At 44.0% G+C, this 15,043-nt stretch overlaps 1 protein-coding gene across 9 annotated transcripts in view; it reads left to right on the forward strand.

Moving 5' to 3' along the window:
* Positions 1 to 15,043, forward strand: part of LOC118402020 (zinc finger protein 521-like) — a 172,175-nt gene that overhangs the window by 144,997 nt on the left and 12,135 nt on the right. For 6 of the 9 annotated variants that reach the window (XM_035799833.2, XM_035799834.2, XM_035799825.2 and 3 more), the window contains 2 exons: positions 2,151 to 2,266; positions 9,279 to 9,755. In XM_035799833.2, the coding sequence (XP_035655726.1) occupies positions 2,151 to 2,266; positions 9,279 to 9,317 (155 nt within the window). In that variant the 3' untranslated portion in view covers positions 9,318 to 9,755. Of the gene's footprint in view, positions 1 to 2,150; positions 2,267 to 9,278; positions 9,756 to 15,043 lie in introns of those variants that run through there. The other 3 variants (XM_035799827.2, XM_035799829.2, XM_035799828.2) reach the window with 2 other exon arrangements.

Consider the following 15,043-nt stretch of genomic DNA (forward strand, 5'->3'; position numbering starts at 1 on the left):
CCCTAACCCGGATGACGCTGGGCCAATTGTGCGCCGGCCTATGGGACTCCCGATCACTGCCGGTTGTGATATAGCCCGGGATCAAACCTGGGTCTGTAGTGATGCCTCCCAGTCTTGAAGCTTTTTTTTGTCGTAGGGATTTCTCTGCCTCCCAGTCCAAACATGATAACTCACTGTTGTTGGTTTGACCTGTTTCTATGCAGACAGACAGACACCACCATGACTTTAAAAAACAGCTATTGTCTGCAAGCCTATTTTCAGTTCTAAAAAATATGGCAAAAACACAATCAAAGCCACAATCATTGGACCCTCTTAGAACAAAGTAGTTGTATCGTTAAAGCGTTGGATATTCTCATGTTGTAGTTAACCTTGGGATAAAACAAGGCTTTTGTGAATAGAACATCCAGCAAGCTGTCTCTATCTCTGTCTGTTTGTCCTTGTGTTTTTAAAAGTGTGCCATAACCCATAACCATAGCTGTAGCATTGTTTGTTGGTTCATTAGTGTGACTTTGTTCATATCAGTGTTCAACACGGTGTTTAGTTTAGTCGTGTATCACAGACAGCTGTCACTGAGATATTAGTAGCCAGGCAGTGTCTGTCACTGTGGATGTAAAGCGCGAGCTGGAGATATATAAACGTTTATTTAAAAATATATATTTAAGGACCGTAGGTGGCGGCCATCCTGGTGTCTGTTTGCCGGAGCTAAGTGAGCCTCAGGCATATACAGCTCAATAATTAATATCAGCTCTCCCTGGTGCACTCAAATTGGGACATGTTGATGTTGCGAGCTCCGCCATGCGCCCGTGCGCTGCAGTGTAGCTCCCATCAGGGGCAAATGGGCTGAAGCGACCCCAAAGTGCTCTCAAATAGACACCTCACCTTTAGCGGCTGCTTTTCATTCACCTCCCTGCGGGCCTCAGCCCCTCAGCCCAGGCGGTGCATGCATTAAGAGAAAAGTTATTTTGAGCCGTTAAGAAATTCAAATGAAGCCTGGCCCCACATGGTAACTTTTCGGAAGCAGTCTGTACATACTTCCTTAAAGCACAGGGGTCTGGGATAACAAACGCCATGTTTGAAGTGCCCCTCTGAGAACACAGAAGAGACACACGCACACACACTCACACACTCACAAACACACACACACAAATTACACAGACAAGAACACACGCATACACCCATCTCCCTAGTCTACTGTAGCAACGTGGACTATCTATGGCTTAATTAAAGCACAAATGCATAGTATATATTTATATATTTTAAGTGCTAGGCAAGTTGTATGCCTGTATGTGTTTATATCATAGTGACTGTAGTCTTAGTCTGCATAAATAAATAGTGCATCTGCATGAATATTTATATTGTCAATATCATTAGCGATGTAGAGTAATGGAGGCCATGTTTTGCACGAAGCAATGCCAATTTCTTCTGTGGTTGTTTATTTTCTAGTTTGTTGTCCCCACAGTATTTCTAAATAAAGATCATCATTATTCTCATAACATTATGTCCTAGCTCACTGTAATGTAGCAGTACAGCCGGGTCAATCAAAGCCTATCAAAGTTCACTTGTTTTGTTCTTAATTACTGACATCATAATGTCCTTTATTGTCCGTACAACATATTCAGGGGCCCGGATTTAGTGCGTTTTCCTAGCCATTGTCGACGCATATATACATTGGCTTTACAATCATTTGTTTCTCTTTTTTGTTTCTGTTTCAGTTAGACTATTTAATTGTGGTTTATTTTGCATTTGCCGTTATTTCCTGATAGCTGTATTTGTTTTGTTAGCAACATTTTAAATATTTTACTATGATTTCAAAAAAGAAACTAATTTTTGTTTTTCCTCTTTCTCTCCCTCTCTCTCTGTCCCTCTCTCTCTCCCTCTCTCCCTCTCTCTCTCTCCCTCTCTCTCTCCCTCTCCCTCTCTCCTTCTCCCTCTTTCCCTCTCTCTCTCTCTCTCTGTCCCTCTCTCTGTCCCTCTCTCTCCCTCTCTCTCCCCCTCTCTCCCTCTCTCTCTCTCTCCTCCCTCTTCTCCTTCTCCCTCTCTCCCTCTCTCTTTCCCTCTCTCTTTCCCTCTCTCCCTCTCTCTCTGTCCCTCTCTCTGTCCCTCTCTCTCCCCCTCTCTCCCTCTCTCTCTCTCCCTCACTCTGTCTATAGTATTTGTCCAGGCCAGCAAGCTCCAGCAACACATCTTCTCAGCCCATGGCCAGGAGGATAAGATATACGACTGCTCCCCGTGCCCACAGAAGTTCTTCTTCCAGACCGAGCTACAGGTAAACCCAAACTTAGCCCTGGTAGTGGTCACCAACACCAAGCACACGCACACTCACTCACTCACTCACTCACTCACTCACTCACTCACTCACTCACTCACTCACTCACTCACTCACTCACTCACTCACTCACTCACTCACTCACTCACTCACTCACACACTCACTCACACACTCACACACTCACTCACACACACACTCACACACTCATGCAAGCAGGAGCACACACACACATACACACATTCCACTTTGCCTCCTCTCTGTTCCGGTTGAGACTGGGAGACTCAGACAGAATTACCCCAGTTGGTTTCCAAACTAATTTGTGATCAACAGATATAGAATGATTTGATTTGCTTATTAGACCTTACATATCTAGAATTAGAAGGATTAGGAGAATGTGCTTTTGGGGGAGTATTAACTATACTGTGCAGAGACAAAACACAGTTCAATCAATAATATGCCAGCAACTCCCTGCCTCGTAATCACAGAGGAGGCACTCATAGCTAAATATGATCTGGAACTGTAGGGATGCCAAATCTGCCCTTCAACAAAGTTAGAATTTGGACTCTTTGAAACTTTCAACGTTGTAGAGATAATCCATTTGCAAGCCATCTCTTCCCACTATCCTCAGAGTACTTAAACAAAATTAAATAATATCAGTTGTCAACTTGTTGTTTTTAAGCAGCTCGTTCATATTTGGTAAAAGGGTTCCAAAAGGGTTCTGCGGCTGTCCTAATAGGATAACCTTTTTTTGGTTCCCGATAAAAGACGGTTTGATTCCAGGGAGAACTCTTTTGGGTTCCATGTAGATAGGGTTCTAAATGGAACCCAACAGAGTTCTACCTGAAACCAAAAGGGGTTACTCAAAGGGTTATCCTATGGGGACAGCCAAAGAATCCTTTTCGGATCTAGATCGCACCTTCTTTTCTAAGAGTGTACCGAACATCATACTACTGACCTCTAACCCCAAACACCACTTACACAGATTGGTGGCGTTAGCTCAGTATTAGCATCGAGCCAGCAGATGGAAGGGTTAGCATTGATCAGACAGTTCATATTGAGATTCAGCCAGTAAACACATATCCATGGTATATTATCTACCGGTCAGTTGAGTCTACAGAACAGACCAGCATGAATAAAATAAGTGTTGATGCACCACCCACCAACATACAGGTTCCTCATGGAGGACAAGGTTATTAGTAACTAAAAAGTATTGTGTTTAACTAACACATCTTGTGTGTGTTCTCTATGTCTCTACACAACATGGCAAACAGCATCTGATTTATCCCACTTCATCTCTCATTGGAACGAGTGTTTCGAGTGTTTTCGCTATAGCCAGGGTTGTTACAAGTACCTGTAAACAATCTCAAATAACCTGGGGATGTTTTTCCTACTTTTTACTCTGACATGTTTTGGGATCCAGCTCCCGGAGGTGTTGTTTCATGCTTATATTGTTTTACACCCTTTGTGAAGAGATGGAGAGCAAACATGAAAGATCTATGGCACTTTGTTGTGGAGCAGAGGGTTGTGAAAAGGAGAGCATGTATTGAGCATAGGGGATAAGATCATCATCAAATTCAACCTGTGCCATGGCATGCTCTTGAAGCAACCCCAAGTGGGTGCACACGCACATACACACACACGTGTGCGCACACACACACGCGCACACACACACACACACACACACACACACACACACACACACACACACACACACACACACACACACACACACACACACACACACACACACACACACACACACATATGCATTCAGAACACAGCATTACATACATTCACATTATATAAGATACACAAGCAGTTTATTAACACCAAGACCATCAACTGACTCCGGCTGGAGTTCCTTATTTTTAATAATGAAGACACGTGTTTTCAAAGAAAAGTACTTTTTTCTTTATAGACCTACAATGTGTTGTACAGCGTGGACAATGTTTCTAGAATATACAGTTGAAGTCGGAAGTTTACATACACCTCAGCTAAATACATTTAACTCTTAGGGCTGAAATCCCGTTAACGGGATCGATATGACCACAGCCAGTGAAAGTGCAGGGCGCCAAATTGAAAAACAACAAAAATCTCAATTTAAATTCCTCAAGCATACAAGTATTTTACACCATTTAAAAGATAACATTCTCATTAATCCAGCCACCGTGTCTGATTTCAAAAAGGTTTTACAGCGAAAGCACCACAAACGATTATGTTAGGTCACCACCAAGCCACAGAAAAACACAGCCATTTTACAGCCAAAGAGAGAGGAGTCACAAAAAGCACAAATAGAGATAAAATGAATTACTAACCTTTGATGATCTTCATCAGATGACACTCATAGGACTTAATGTTACACAATACATGTATGTTTTGTTTGAGAAAGTTCATATTTATATAAAAAAAAATGAGTATTGAGTATACATTGACTCTTTATGTTCAGTAGTTCCAAAAACATCCAGTGATTTTGCATAGCCACATCAATTTACAGAAATACTCATCATAAATGTTGATGAAAATACAAGTGTTGTACATGGCATTATAGATATACTTCTCCTTAATGCAACTGCTGTGTCAGATTTCAAAAAAGCTTTACAGAAAAAGCAAACCGTGCAATAATCTGAGAATGGCGCTCAGAAAACATTTACATATATCCGCCATGTTGGAGTCAACAGAAATCAGAAATAACATTATAAATATTCACTTACCTGATCTTCATCAGAATGCACTCCCAGGAATCCTAGTTCCACAATAAATGTTTGATTTGTTCGATAATGTCCATAATTCTTTCCAAATAGCTACTTTTGTTAGCGCGTTTGGAAAACAAATCAAAACTCACGAAGCGCGTTCACTAGTTGCAGACGAAATGTCAAAAAGTTCTGTTTACAGTCCTTTAGAAACATGTCAAACAATGTATGGAATCAATCTTTAGGATGTTTTTAACATAAATCATCAATAAGGTTCCAACCGGAGAATTCCTTTGTCTTCAGAAAAGCAAAGGAACGCAGCTACCTCTCATGTGAAATGCGTGACCAGCCTGTGGCACTCTGCCAGACACCTGACTCATTCAGCTCTCATCCGGCTCCACTTCACAGTAGAAGCCTCAAACAAGTTTCTAAAGACGGTTGACATCTAGTGGAAACCTTAGGAAGTGCAACTTGACCAATATCCCACTGTGTATTCGATAGGGCCCCTGAACAGGCAGTTAACCCACTGTTCCCAGGCCGTCATTGAAAATAAGAATGTGTTCTTAACTGAATTGCCTGGTTAAATAAAGGTAAAATTTTTAAAAAATTAAAAAGGGACTGAGTTTAAAATCGACCAACCTCAGATTTCCCACTTCCTGTTTGGATTATTTCTCAGGTTTTTGCCTGCCATATGAGTTCTGTTATACTCACAGACATCATTCAAACATTTTTGAAACTTCAGAGTGTTTTCTATCCAAATGTACTAATAATATGCATATATTAGCAACTGGGACTGAGGAGCAGGCAGTTTACTCTGGGCACCTTATTCATCCAAGCTACTCAATACTGCCCCCAGCCATAAGAAGTTAAGCCATTTTGCCACAACTTTGGAAGTATGTTTGGGATCATTTTGTACCAGCTTCCTCCAGCATCTTCACAAGGTCCTTTGCTGTTGTTCTGGGATTGACTTGTACTTTCGCACCAAAGTTCGTTCATCTCTAGGAGACAGACCGCATCTCCTTCCTGAGCGGTATGACGGCTGCGTTGTCCCATTGTGTTTATACGTACTATTGTTTGTATAGATGAATGTGGTATCTTCAGGCATTTTGAAATTGCTTCCAAGGGGGAACCAGACTTATGGAGGTCTTCAATTGTTTTTCTGAGGTCTTGGCTGATTTCTTTTGGTTTTCCCATGATGTCAAGCAAAGAGGTACTGAGTTTGAAGGTAGCCCTTGAAATACATCCACAGGTACACCTCCAATTGACTCAAATAATGTCAATTAGCCTATCAGAAGCTTCTAAAGCCATTTGAAAGCTGTTTATAGGCACAGTCAACTTAGTGTGTGTAAACTTCTGACCCACTGGAATTGTGATACAGTGAATTATAAGTGAAATAATCTCTGTAAACAATTGTTGGAGAAATGACTTGTGTCATGCACAAAGTAGATGTCCTAACCGACTTGCCAAAACTATAGTTTGTTAACAAGAAATGTGTGGAGTGGTTGAAAAACGAGTTTTAATGACTCGAACCTAAGTGTATGTAGACTTCTGACTTCAACTGTAGATATCTCTTTTCTACTGGATCCATAATGCGGCATAATGCTAGTCAAAGTTTATGTACCGTATACGAGCTGTTTGTTTTGGGATGTTGGTTTTTATATCACTACTCACAAATGTCTCCCTTAACATGGTGAAGATATTTGTCAATCTCTTTGTAGTGAAGCTGTCCTCCAGCAATGAGGAGATAGATAGATGTTGCTTCTCTCTCTGCTTGGTCTACCTGGAGTTTTGAGTTTCTCTCTCCTCCTACACCCAGACACTCTGGCTACCTCGACTCCTCATCTCTCACTGTAGTCAGAGAGGTCAGGGGGTTACTGCAGGCATGGGGGAGAGAGAATAGGGGAAGCAGGCAGGGGGAGAGAGGAGAGGAGAGGGAGAGTTGTCTGCCATGGTAGGCAGGTAAAGGGAAGCAGCAACGATATTTTATTAATTTGCTGCTGAGATTCCCTGAAACAGACCAAAGGCTGTGGCAGTTATGCAGGGCCACTCCCCTCTCCCCCACCGCCTCCCCCCTTCTCCTACACTGCCTCCCCCTGTGAACTCTACCCTGCGAGGAGTAGACAATTTTTGCCGGCCTGTCGAGATGGATGATGGGAGAGCATCCGTCTAATCAGCCCTCCCAGGACCCCCCGCCCGGCCACCCCCTCGGACCGGACAGATTGACTGACTCCTGGGCCTCGGTGACCCAGAATCCACAGTCCAGAAGAGACTCTGCTCTCCCCTAGACCATCATTGTTTCCTGAATCCTCCTGTGATCCGTCCCCAACCTCCACACACCACCTTTCCCCTTCCCCCATCCCATTAAAATATGGAGTGGACATATTGCATGAGGTACTGATGGGGAGGGCCAATGGTTCAGTGTTGGTGCTATCAGGGCTAGCTGTGGTGTGGTCTCCGGTATGGTCTCCCTGCTCTCTCTCACTCGCTCTCTCTCTCACTCTCTTTCTTTCTCTCTCATTCTCGCTCTCTCTCATTCTTTCTCTCTTTCATTCTCTCTCTCTCTCATTTTCTCTCTCTCTCGTCCACTACCCCCTACCATCCACCACCCATGCACCCATAGGGGTAGGAGACACATCCTCTTCTAGTCTCTCCTCCAATCTACTGTACTCTTCCTTCCTCCCATGCCCTTACCCTGGTTTGGACAAGCCAGGGGTTTGTGGATACTCAGGATTGGCCATACTGATATTTTTTTTGTTCTCCCCTTTCCTCAGTATTAGATTCAGTGGATGTGTCTCTTCCTTATTACATAAGGCACTGAGTCACTGACAATGTTCTACTATTCCACTGGGTTAATGAGGCAGATATATTAACTGATGGAGGTGGCAGTGAATTAGCCACAGCTTAAATCTTTCTATAAGTGGAAGTTCATTTTGCAGTTCCACTTACATTTGTACATTTTTTCTGGGATGAAATTCCCCCTCGTTCCTCTTGGCTGGGGCTCTTTTTATACTACACTTTCATTATCATTCCTTGGAAGTCATGTATGTCCTGCTCCAATTGACAGATGAGAGGAGAGGAGAGGAGGGGAATGAGTGGGTAGTCAATTTGTACACTTGGACTTCTCCTTCTCCCTCTTTTCTTAGATACCCGCAGGACACACCTTAATTGGAGTGTCTTTTAAAATGATTCCTTCAAAGACGCCGATGCTCGGTCCAAAGAGCCAGCTCTGTAATGAGTGCTAGTAGTCACAAGAACACGTCTGTATCATGTTGTACTTCTTCTCACAAATTAAATCCTCCTTTTCCTCTGTGTGTGATAGCCATTATTGCCAAGCTTTTAACTGAAGGAAATGTATTAGCTGGCGTGTCGCCGTGTTAGTGTAAACAGCGAAGCATGTCGTGACATCCATAATGTCTGGGGAAAATACTTAAACATTGGGAGAAAAGATTATATCTTGGAAATAGAGCCGAAATAATCACCATGGTTTGCTGTATTACTAATGATATTATTGCATTAGCATATGTAATAGCATAGCCCATTCTACTGTTGATCGGATAACAATTTTAAGTCTGCGAGAGCCAAATATAGGCGGTCATCACACAAAATATTATTTAAACAATATTACATTATATTATTTAGTGTTAAGTTTGTCAGTGTTTTTTGGAGAGTGATGTTTATCTGTGTTCTCGCCGCCGTTGAGAAACTGAAACGAGGCAAAGCATTATTCTGACACGATACATCGGGACTATAATTCCCATGAAGATTGATTTTAGAATGTGCCCATTTGGAATATGCCCCTACCTTGAGTGCATCATGTCCCTAACACTTTCCACTCTGAGGCTGATCTACATTTCACTTTTTGAGAATACACTATCTTCATTTGCCAAGTGTGACAGCTTCACATGCGTTTGAACTTCTGTTTTTACCTTTTTAAATGACAAGCCGGTCTTCTATTCATCACCCCAGGTGCTCACAATGCTGTCACTATTTCAAAAAGTTGAGCATCAAAATAAAAGTGAATAAAGGGGCACAACTGTTTGTTTGTGATGCGCTATAATTAATATTTAAATGTATCCATAATGATGTACAAACACGCTGTACAAACAGTCGTCAGCCCTATAAAAGGGGATGTGAACATTGTGAGATGAATGGCGACGACGTAACACAGTCTCGGCATTCTACTTTCCTACTATAGGTGGATCAGAATTAGACAGCATGACAAACCTAATGATCCTAGGATGATTTTCTCACTGCAGTGTGTATGTGTGTGTGTTTGTGTATGTGTACGTGTGTATGTTTGTGCGTGTGTGTGTGTATGTAGAGTATGTGTCTCTGTTTCTTCCTCCAAGGATGGATCTGATGTGTACATGCGAACACAGTGTCTGGAGGGAAACATGACAAAAACTCCCAGAAGCCTTTGAGGCATTCTCTTTCTCTTCTTCCTCCGCTCGCTGTACTACAGGGAAAAGTTAAAACCAAACAGAGGGAGGGATGCTCAGTGCTGGAATTCATCATCGGATCTGTTCCCTAACACACACACATTTGTATTTCTATCACTTTCTGACACTTTGATGAAGCTTGTCATTAACGCCGCATGAGAAATATATTCCAGGTTTAAAGAGATTCACTCTGCAAATGATTGATTCTAAACGTGTTTTACAAAACCCTGTTGAGGCTAGCTGGTCCTCACAGCGTCAGATGAAACAGTTCTTCACAGATACGCTTTCAAACATGTACAATAATTATTAGACATTTCAATTTTGTACAAATGTTACATGACACCAATTGTGTGGCTATTAAAAGTGAATATTCTGACTGACTCTCTCCAAACAAGTGGGTAAATGTGAGAGTGTATTTGTTCTTTGTCGGCGTCACAGTTTCAACTCAAATCTAACAGTAGCCTCACATTTACTCCTAAAATTCACTCTGTCACTGAAGTAGCTAGAGCAGCGAGAGGAAAGGAGAGAGAGACAGAGAACAGAGAGAGGGGTATTGTATGAGTGAGTTTGCTGTGCTGTGTTGAGCATCATCGCTACACCATGCAAACTCTTGTGCGTCAGGGAAGCAGTTAAATGTGAGAGTAATTTTGTTTTGTTTCTGGGACTGTGGAGCTCCATGGACCCCATCTCCCTCCCAGTGACAGGCTTGGATCTCACATCCTCTACCCCCCTTCCACCCCCTGCCTCAGTCTAATTAGTGTGTGTAGCCTAGGGCTCACGTCCCACCAAGACTCATCCCCACCATCTCCCTCCCAAGATGGCTCCCCTAAGAAAGATCCTTAATTGGGTTCTTTAGTCATAGTCTACGTTTTAAGTGTGGAAAGGCATCTGTGTTTGTAGCTATCACCTCAGAAATCAGCTCAGATTTTTCTCTTTCTCTCGCTCACTGCTTTCTTTATCTCTCTCTTTTCACTGTCTCATTCTCCCCATCTCCCTCCCTCTCCATCTGATCTCTCTCTCTCTCAATTCCTGTATGTATCTCTCTCACCATCTCTCTCTCTCTCTCTTACTTTCTCCCCATCTCCCTCCCTCTCCCTCTGCCTTCTCTCAATTCGTGTATATATCTCTCTCACCATTTCTCTCTCTTGCTTTCTCTCCATATCCCTTTCTCTTTCTCCCCATCTCCCTTCCCTTCCTATTTCTATCTCCCCTCCCTCTTTCCATCCCTCCCTCTCTCTCTGTTCTCTCTCTCCTTCCCTCTTTGCTGCTCTGTAGTCGCTTCACTTAATGAGGCTCTATAATAACCCAGTGTTTGTGCAGTTGTTTTGCTACCTCAGTCACTCACTGCATAGTGGGTTTCTAGCACCATTCACTTGTCTACATAGACAGGGTAATGATTATCATTTGGTGGAACAAAGCACACTAGCCCTCCAATAAGGGATCTGTCTTCTCCCGTTGCACCTCAAAAAGTATCATGACTCAGGATATGACCCAGATGCAGACACAGGAGGTGGATGGTTCGGTACTCAGAATATTTCACGCCGATACATGGAGGAGGTCTAAAGAAGAGCGGACCAAGCTCTCTTCCAGGTAAGCCGACAGCGGGGTATGCTGACCTCTTGCACAGGGAAAAGGGGAGCTGGTAACCCAAGGAACACTCGAAGATTGAGAGTCCAGTGGCCGAGCAGGGAAGGGAGTTGCGGGTCTACTCCACCCACACAAGTTGCTGGCTCCAGGTGGTGGTCCTGATTGGCTCGCTCCGATTGGCCGTGGAGCACAGGCTGGCCGATGAACCATTGAGGGTGCAGAATGCTTTCCAGAACCTTGACGAGAACTCAGGACCCCGATCAGAAACCATGTTGACTGGAAGTCCATGGATCCGGAAGACTTGCTGCACCACAAGTTGGGCCGTCTTCTTGGCTGAGGGTAACTTTGGAAGGGGAATGAAATGTGCAGTTTTGGAAAACCTATCCACCACAGTAAGGATGGTGGTGTTGCCATCTGACGGAGGGAGACCGTTGACAAAGTCCAGGGATATATGTGACCAAGGGCAATGATGAACAGGGAGTGGTTGAAGGAGGACAGCTGGAGCTTGCCGCAGAGTTTTGTTCTGTGCGCACACAGTGCAGGCAGCGGCGAATGAGGAGATGTCTGGAACCATGGTGGGCCACCAAAAACGTTGGCTGATGAAAGCCAATGTCCGATGGGAGCCGGGATGACAGGTGAGTTTGGAGCAATGGGCCCATTCCAGGACTGGAATGTAGAACTAAGAACATATTTTGCACTTGGTTCACTCCAGGACCTGATTGCCCTCGACCAGCACAAAAACTTCATGTGGCGGACTGCACTAGCATCGAATAGTCCCCGCGATATGCTGTGGTGACTATTTCCTGTGTCAATCGACCCCCCCTTCACATTAGAGTCATCAGACAAAGTTCTATTGACTGCTGAAATCTAGTGGAAGGCGTAGGAAGTGAAAACTCATCCATATTTCGCTGTAATTTCAATGAGACCATGGTTGAAAATCTGCCACCTCCAGAAAAGAAACAGGAAGTGGAATTTCTCAGGTTTTTGCCTGCTATATGAGTTCTGTTATACTCACAGACATCAACAGTTTTAGAAACTTCAGAGTGTTTTCTATCCAATACCTTTCCTTCCAGTTCTCTGCTGCCAATGACTGGAACGAATTGCAAAAATCGTTGGAGACTTATATGTCCCTCACTAACTTTAAACATCAGCTATCTGAGCAGCTAAGCTAAGCTGCTAATAGCTGCAGCTTTACACAGCCAGTCTGTAAATAGCCCATCCTATCTACCTACCTCATCCCCAAATTGTTTTTATTTACTTTTTTGCTCATTCGAACACCAGTATTTCTACTTGCACATCATCATCTGCACATCTATCACTCCAATGTTAATTTGCTAAATTGTAATTATTATGGCCTATTTATTGCCTTACCTCCTCACACCATTTGCACACACTATATATATTTTTTTCTATTGTGTTATTGACTATACGTTTGTTTATTCCATGTGTTGTTGTTGCACTGCTTTGCTTTATCTTGCCAGGTCGCAGTTGTAAATGAGAACTTGTTCTCAACTGGCCTACCTGGTTCAATAAAGGTGAAATACATTAGATTTTTTTAAAGAGCCCAATGAGCGTGCGTTGAGTTGAAGCACTTGGCAGTGAAGAGATATTCCAAATTCTTATGGTCGGTCCACACTAAGAATGGATGTTCCGCCCCTTCAAGCCAGTGCCTACACTCAGCCAGCACAATCTTGACCGCCAGAAGTTCCCGATTTCCCACATCATAGGTCCTCTCAGCAGAATCGAGATGATGGTAGAAGAAAGCGTTGGGATGCAGCTTTTGGTCTTGGCAGAACGCTGGGACAAGACGGCCACCACTCCAATGTCCGAGGCGTCAACCTCCATCACGAACTGACGGGATGGGTCCAGATGGATCAGGATGGTGGAAGTGCTGAAACGGTGCTTCAGATCCAGAAACACCCAGTCAGCAGCAGGGGACCACATTAACAGAAATTTGGGAGAGGTGAGTGAAGAGGGGGGAGGCCAGGGTGTTGTGGAGTTGAATAAAGCTGCAGTGGAAATGAGCAAATCCCAGGAAACGTTGCAGCTGCACTCTGGATGTGGGTTGGGGCCAATTCACCACCGCTCTCATCTGTCAGGATCCATCTGAATGTTCCCTGCAGCGATGACGTATCCCAGAAGGAGACAGTGGAACAACGTTTGGGTAAGAAAACCCCCGAAAATTAAGTCATTACAACGCAAACTTTTTTCCAAATTAACTCCATAATATCGACAGAAACATGGCAAACGTTGTTTGGAATCAATCCTCAAGGTGCTTTTCACATATCTATCGATGATAAATCATTCGTGGCAGTTTGGTTTCTCCTCTGAAGAAAATGGAATGCGCATGGACCTGGAGATTACGCAATAATTTCGACGGAGGACACCGGGCGGACACCTGGTAAATGTAGTCTCTTATGGTCAATCTTCCAATGATATGCCTACAAATACGTCACAATGCTGCAGACACCTTGGGGAAACGACAGAAAGTGCAGGCTCATTCCTGGCGCATTCACAGCCATATAAGGAGACATTGGAACACAGGGCATTCAAAATCTGGACCATTTCCTGTATGAAATTTCATCTTGGTTTCGCCTGTAGCATTAGTTCTGGGGCACTCACAGATAATATCTTTGCAGTTTTGGAAACGTCAGAGTTTTTTCTTTCCAAAGCTGTCAATTACATGCATAGTCGAGCATCTTTTCGTGACAAAATATCTTGTTTAAAACGGGAACGTTTTTTATCCCAAAATTAAAAGAGCGCCCCCTATCTCGAAGAAGTTAAGGTAATGTGCATTGCAGAATGGGATCCAATCCAGGATAGAAGGAGTAGCCCAGTCAATCAGGGTTTTTTCCCTCTGGAGCCATGAAAATCCCAAAGCCACAGGTGTATGAGGAGATCGAATTAGTAGAAACTGTATGGAATCATTGTGATTACCTAACACTCGCTGGTTAACGGGAACCGTACTGTGAGTGACCCTGTCAACGGAGCATCAGTCCAAAGCACTGGCGTCCACGGGAATAGAGAGGAGTTGAGTAGAGATACCCAGCTCAGATACCAGTTTAGCGTCCATGAAGCTCTCGTCAGCCCCAGAGTCAATGAGCACCGGGAGAGATTCTGACCAGTCAGCCCACAGCAGGATAGCGTGGAGTGGAGTGTGAGTAATGGGAGTTTGGAGACTCCCTGTATGGCCCACCAGCTTTCCGTACCTAATGATGAGCCTGATCTTTTACTGGACAGGTGGATAAATAATGTCCTGTTGTACCACACTACAGGCAACTTTTGGCGCTCAGCCTGCGTAAATGTTCATTGGGAGACGATCGAGCCCTGCCCTGTTGCATGGGTTCAGGAGGAGATGAGCCGCTAGTCCCAGATGATCCCCGAGGGGTCTCGGGCTTTCTTGGGAATGCAGGCGTCGGGGGCTTCCGGGGTTCTTTGGAGGCGAGGGTGAAACCGTGGACAAGCGAGTGTGGCTGAGAACAGACCTTCTCTCCCTCCTGCGTTCCCGGAGGCGCCCATCGATCCTTATAGTCAAGGCTATGAGGGAGTTGTGGTCCCTGGGTAACTCCCAGGCTGTGAATTCCTTTTTGATTTCCTCCAATAATCCATGAAGGTTAGGTATTGAACAAGGACTCCGGGTTCCAGGCTCTCTCGGCGGCCAGCGTACGAAAGTCAACCGCGTAGTCTGCCACACTGCGGGAGTCTTGATGAAGTAGCTTCTCAGCCGCCTCTCTCCCAGACACATGGGAATAAAACACCTTCCTTACCACCTCCATGAAATCTCCAGACTAAGGCAAACAGTGGATTGTTGATCCCACATCCCTGTAGCCCAATCGAGCAGCCTTCCAGATATCAGTGTTCTAAGATACTCTATTTTTGACCAATCCAAAGGAAATGAAGAGGGCTGTGGATCAAAGATGAGCGAGAACTGGAAGAGAAACTCACGGCTGGTTCCAGGATCCAGGAGGTTTCCATTGTGGCTTGCTCTAGTAATGAGTTGAACATACAGTTGAAGTCGTAAGTTTACATACACCTTAGCCAAATACATTTAAACTCAGTT

Source organism: Oncorhynchus keta, chromosome 23 (genome assembly GCF_023373465.1).
Source record: "Oncorhynchus keta strain PuntledgeMale-10-30-2019 chromosome 23, Oket_V2, whole genome shotgun sequence".
Classification (NCBI taxonomy): Eukaryota; Metazoa; Chordata; class Actinopteri; order Salmoniformes; family Salmonidae; genus Oncorhynchus; species Oncorhynchus keta.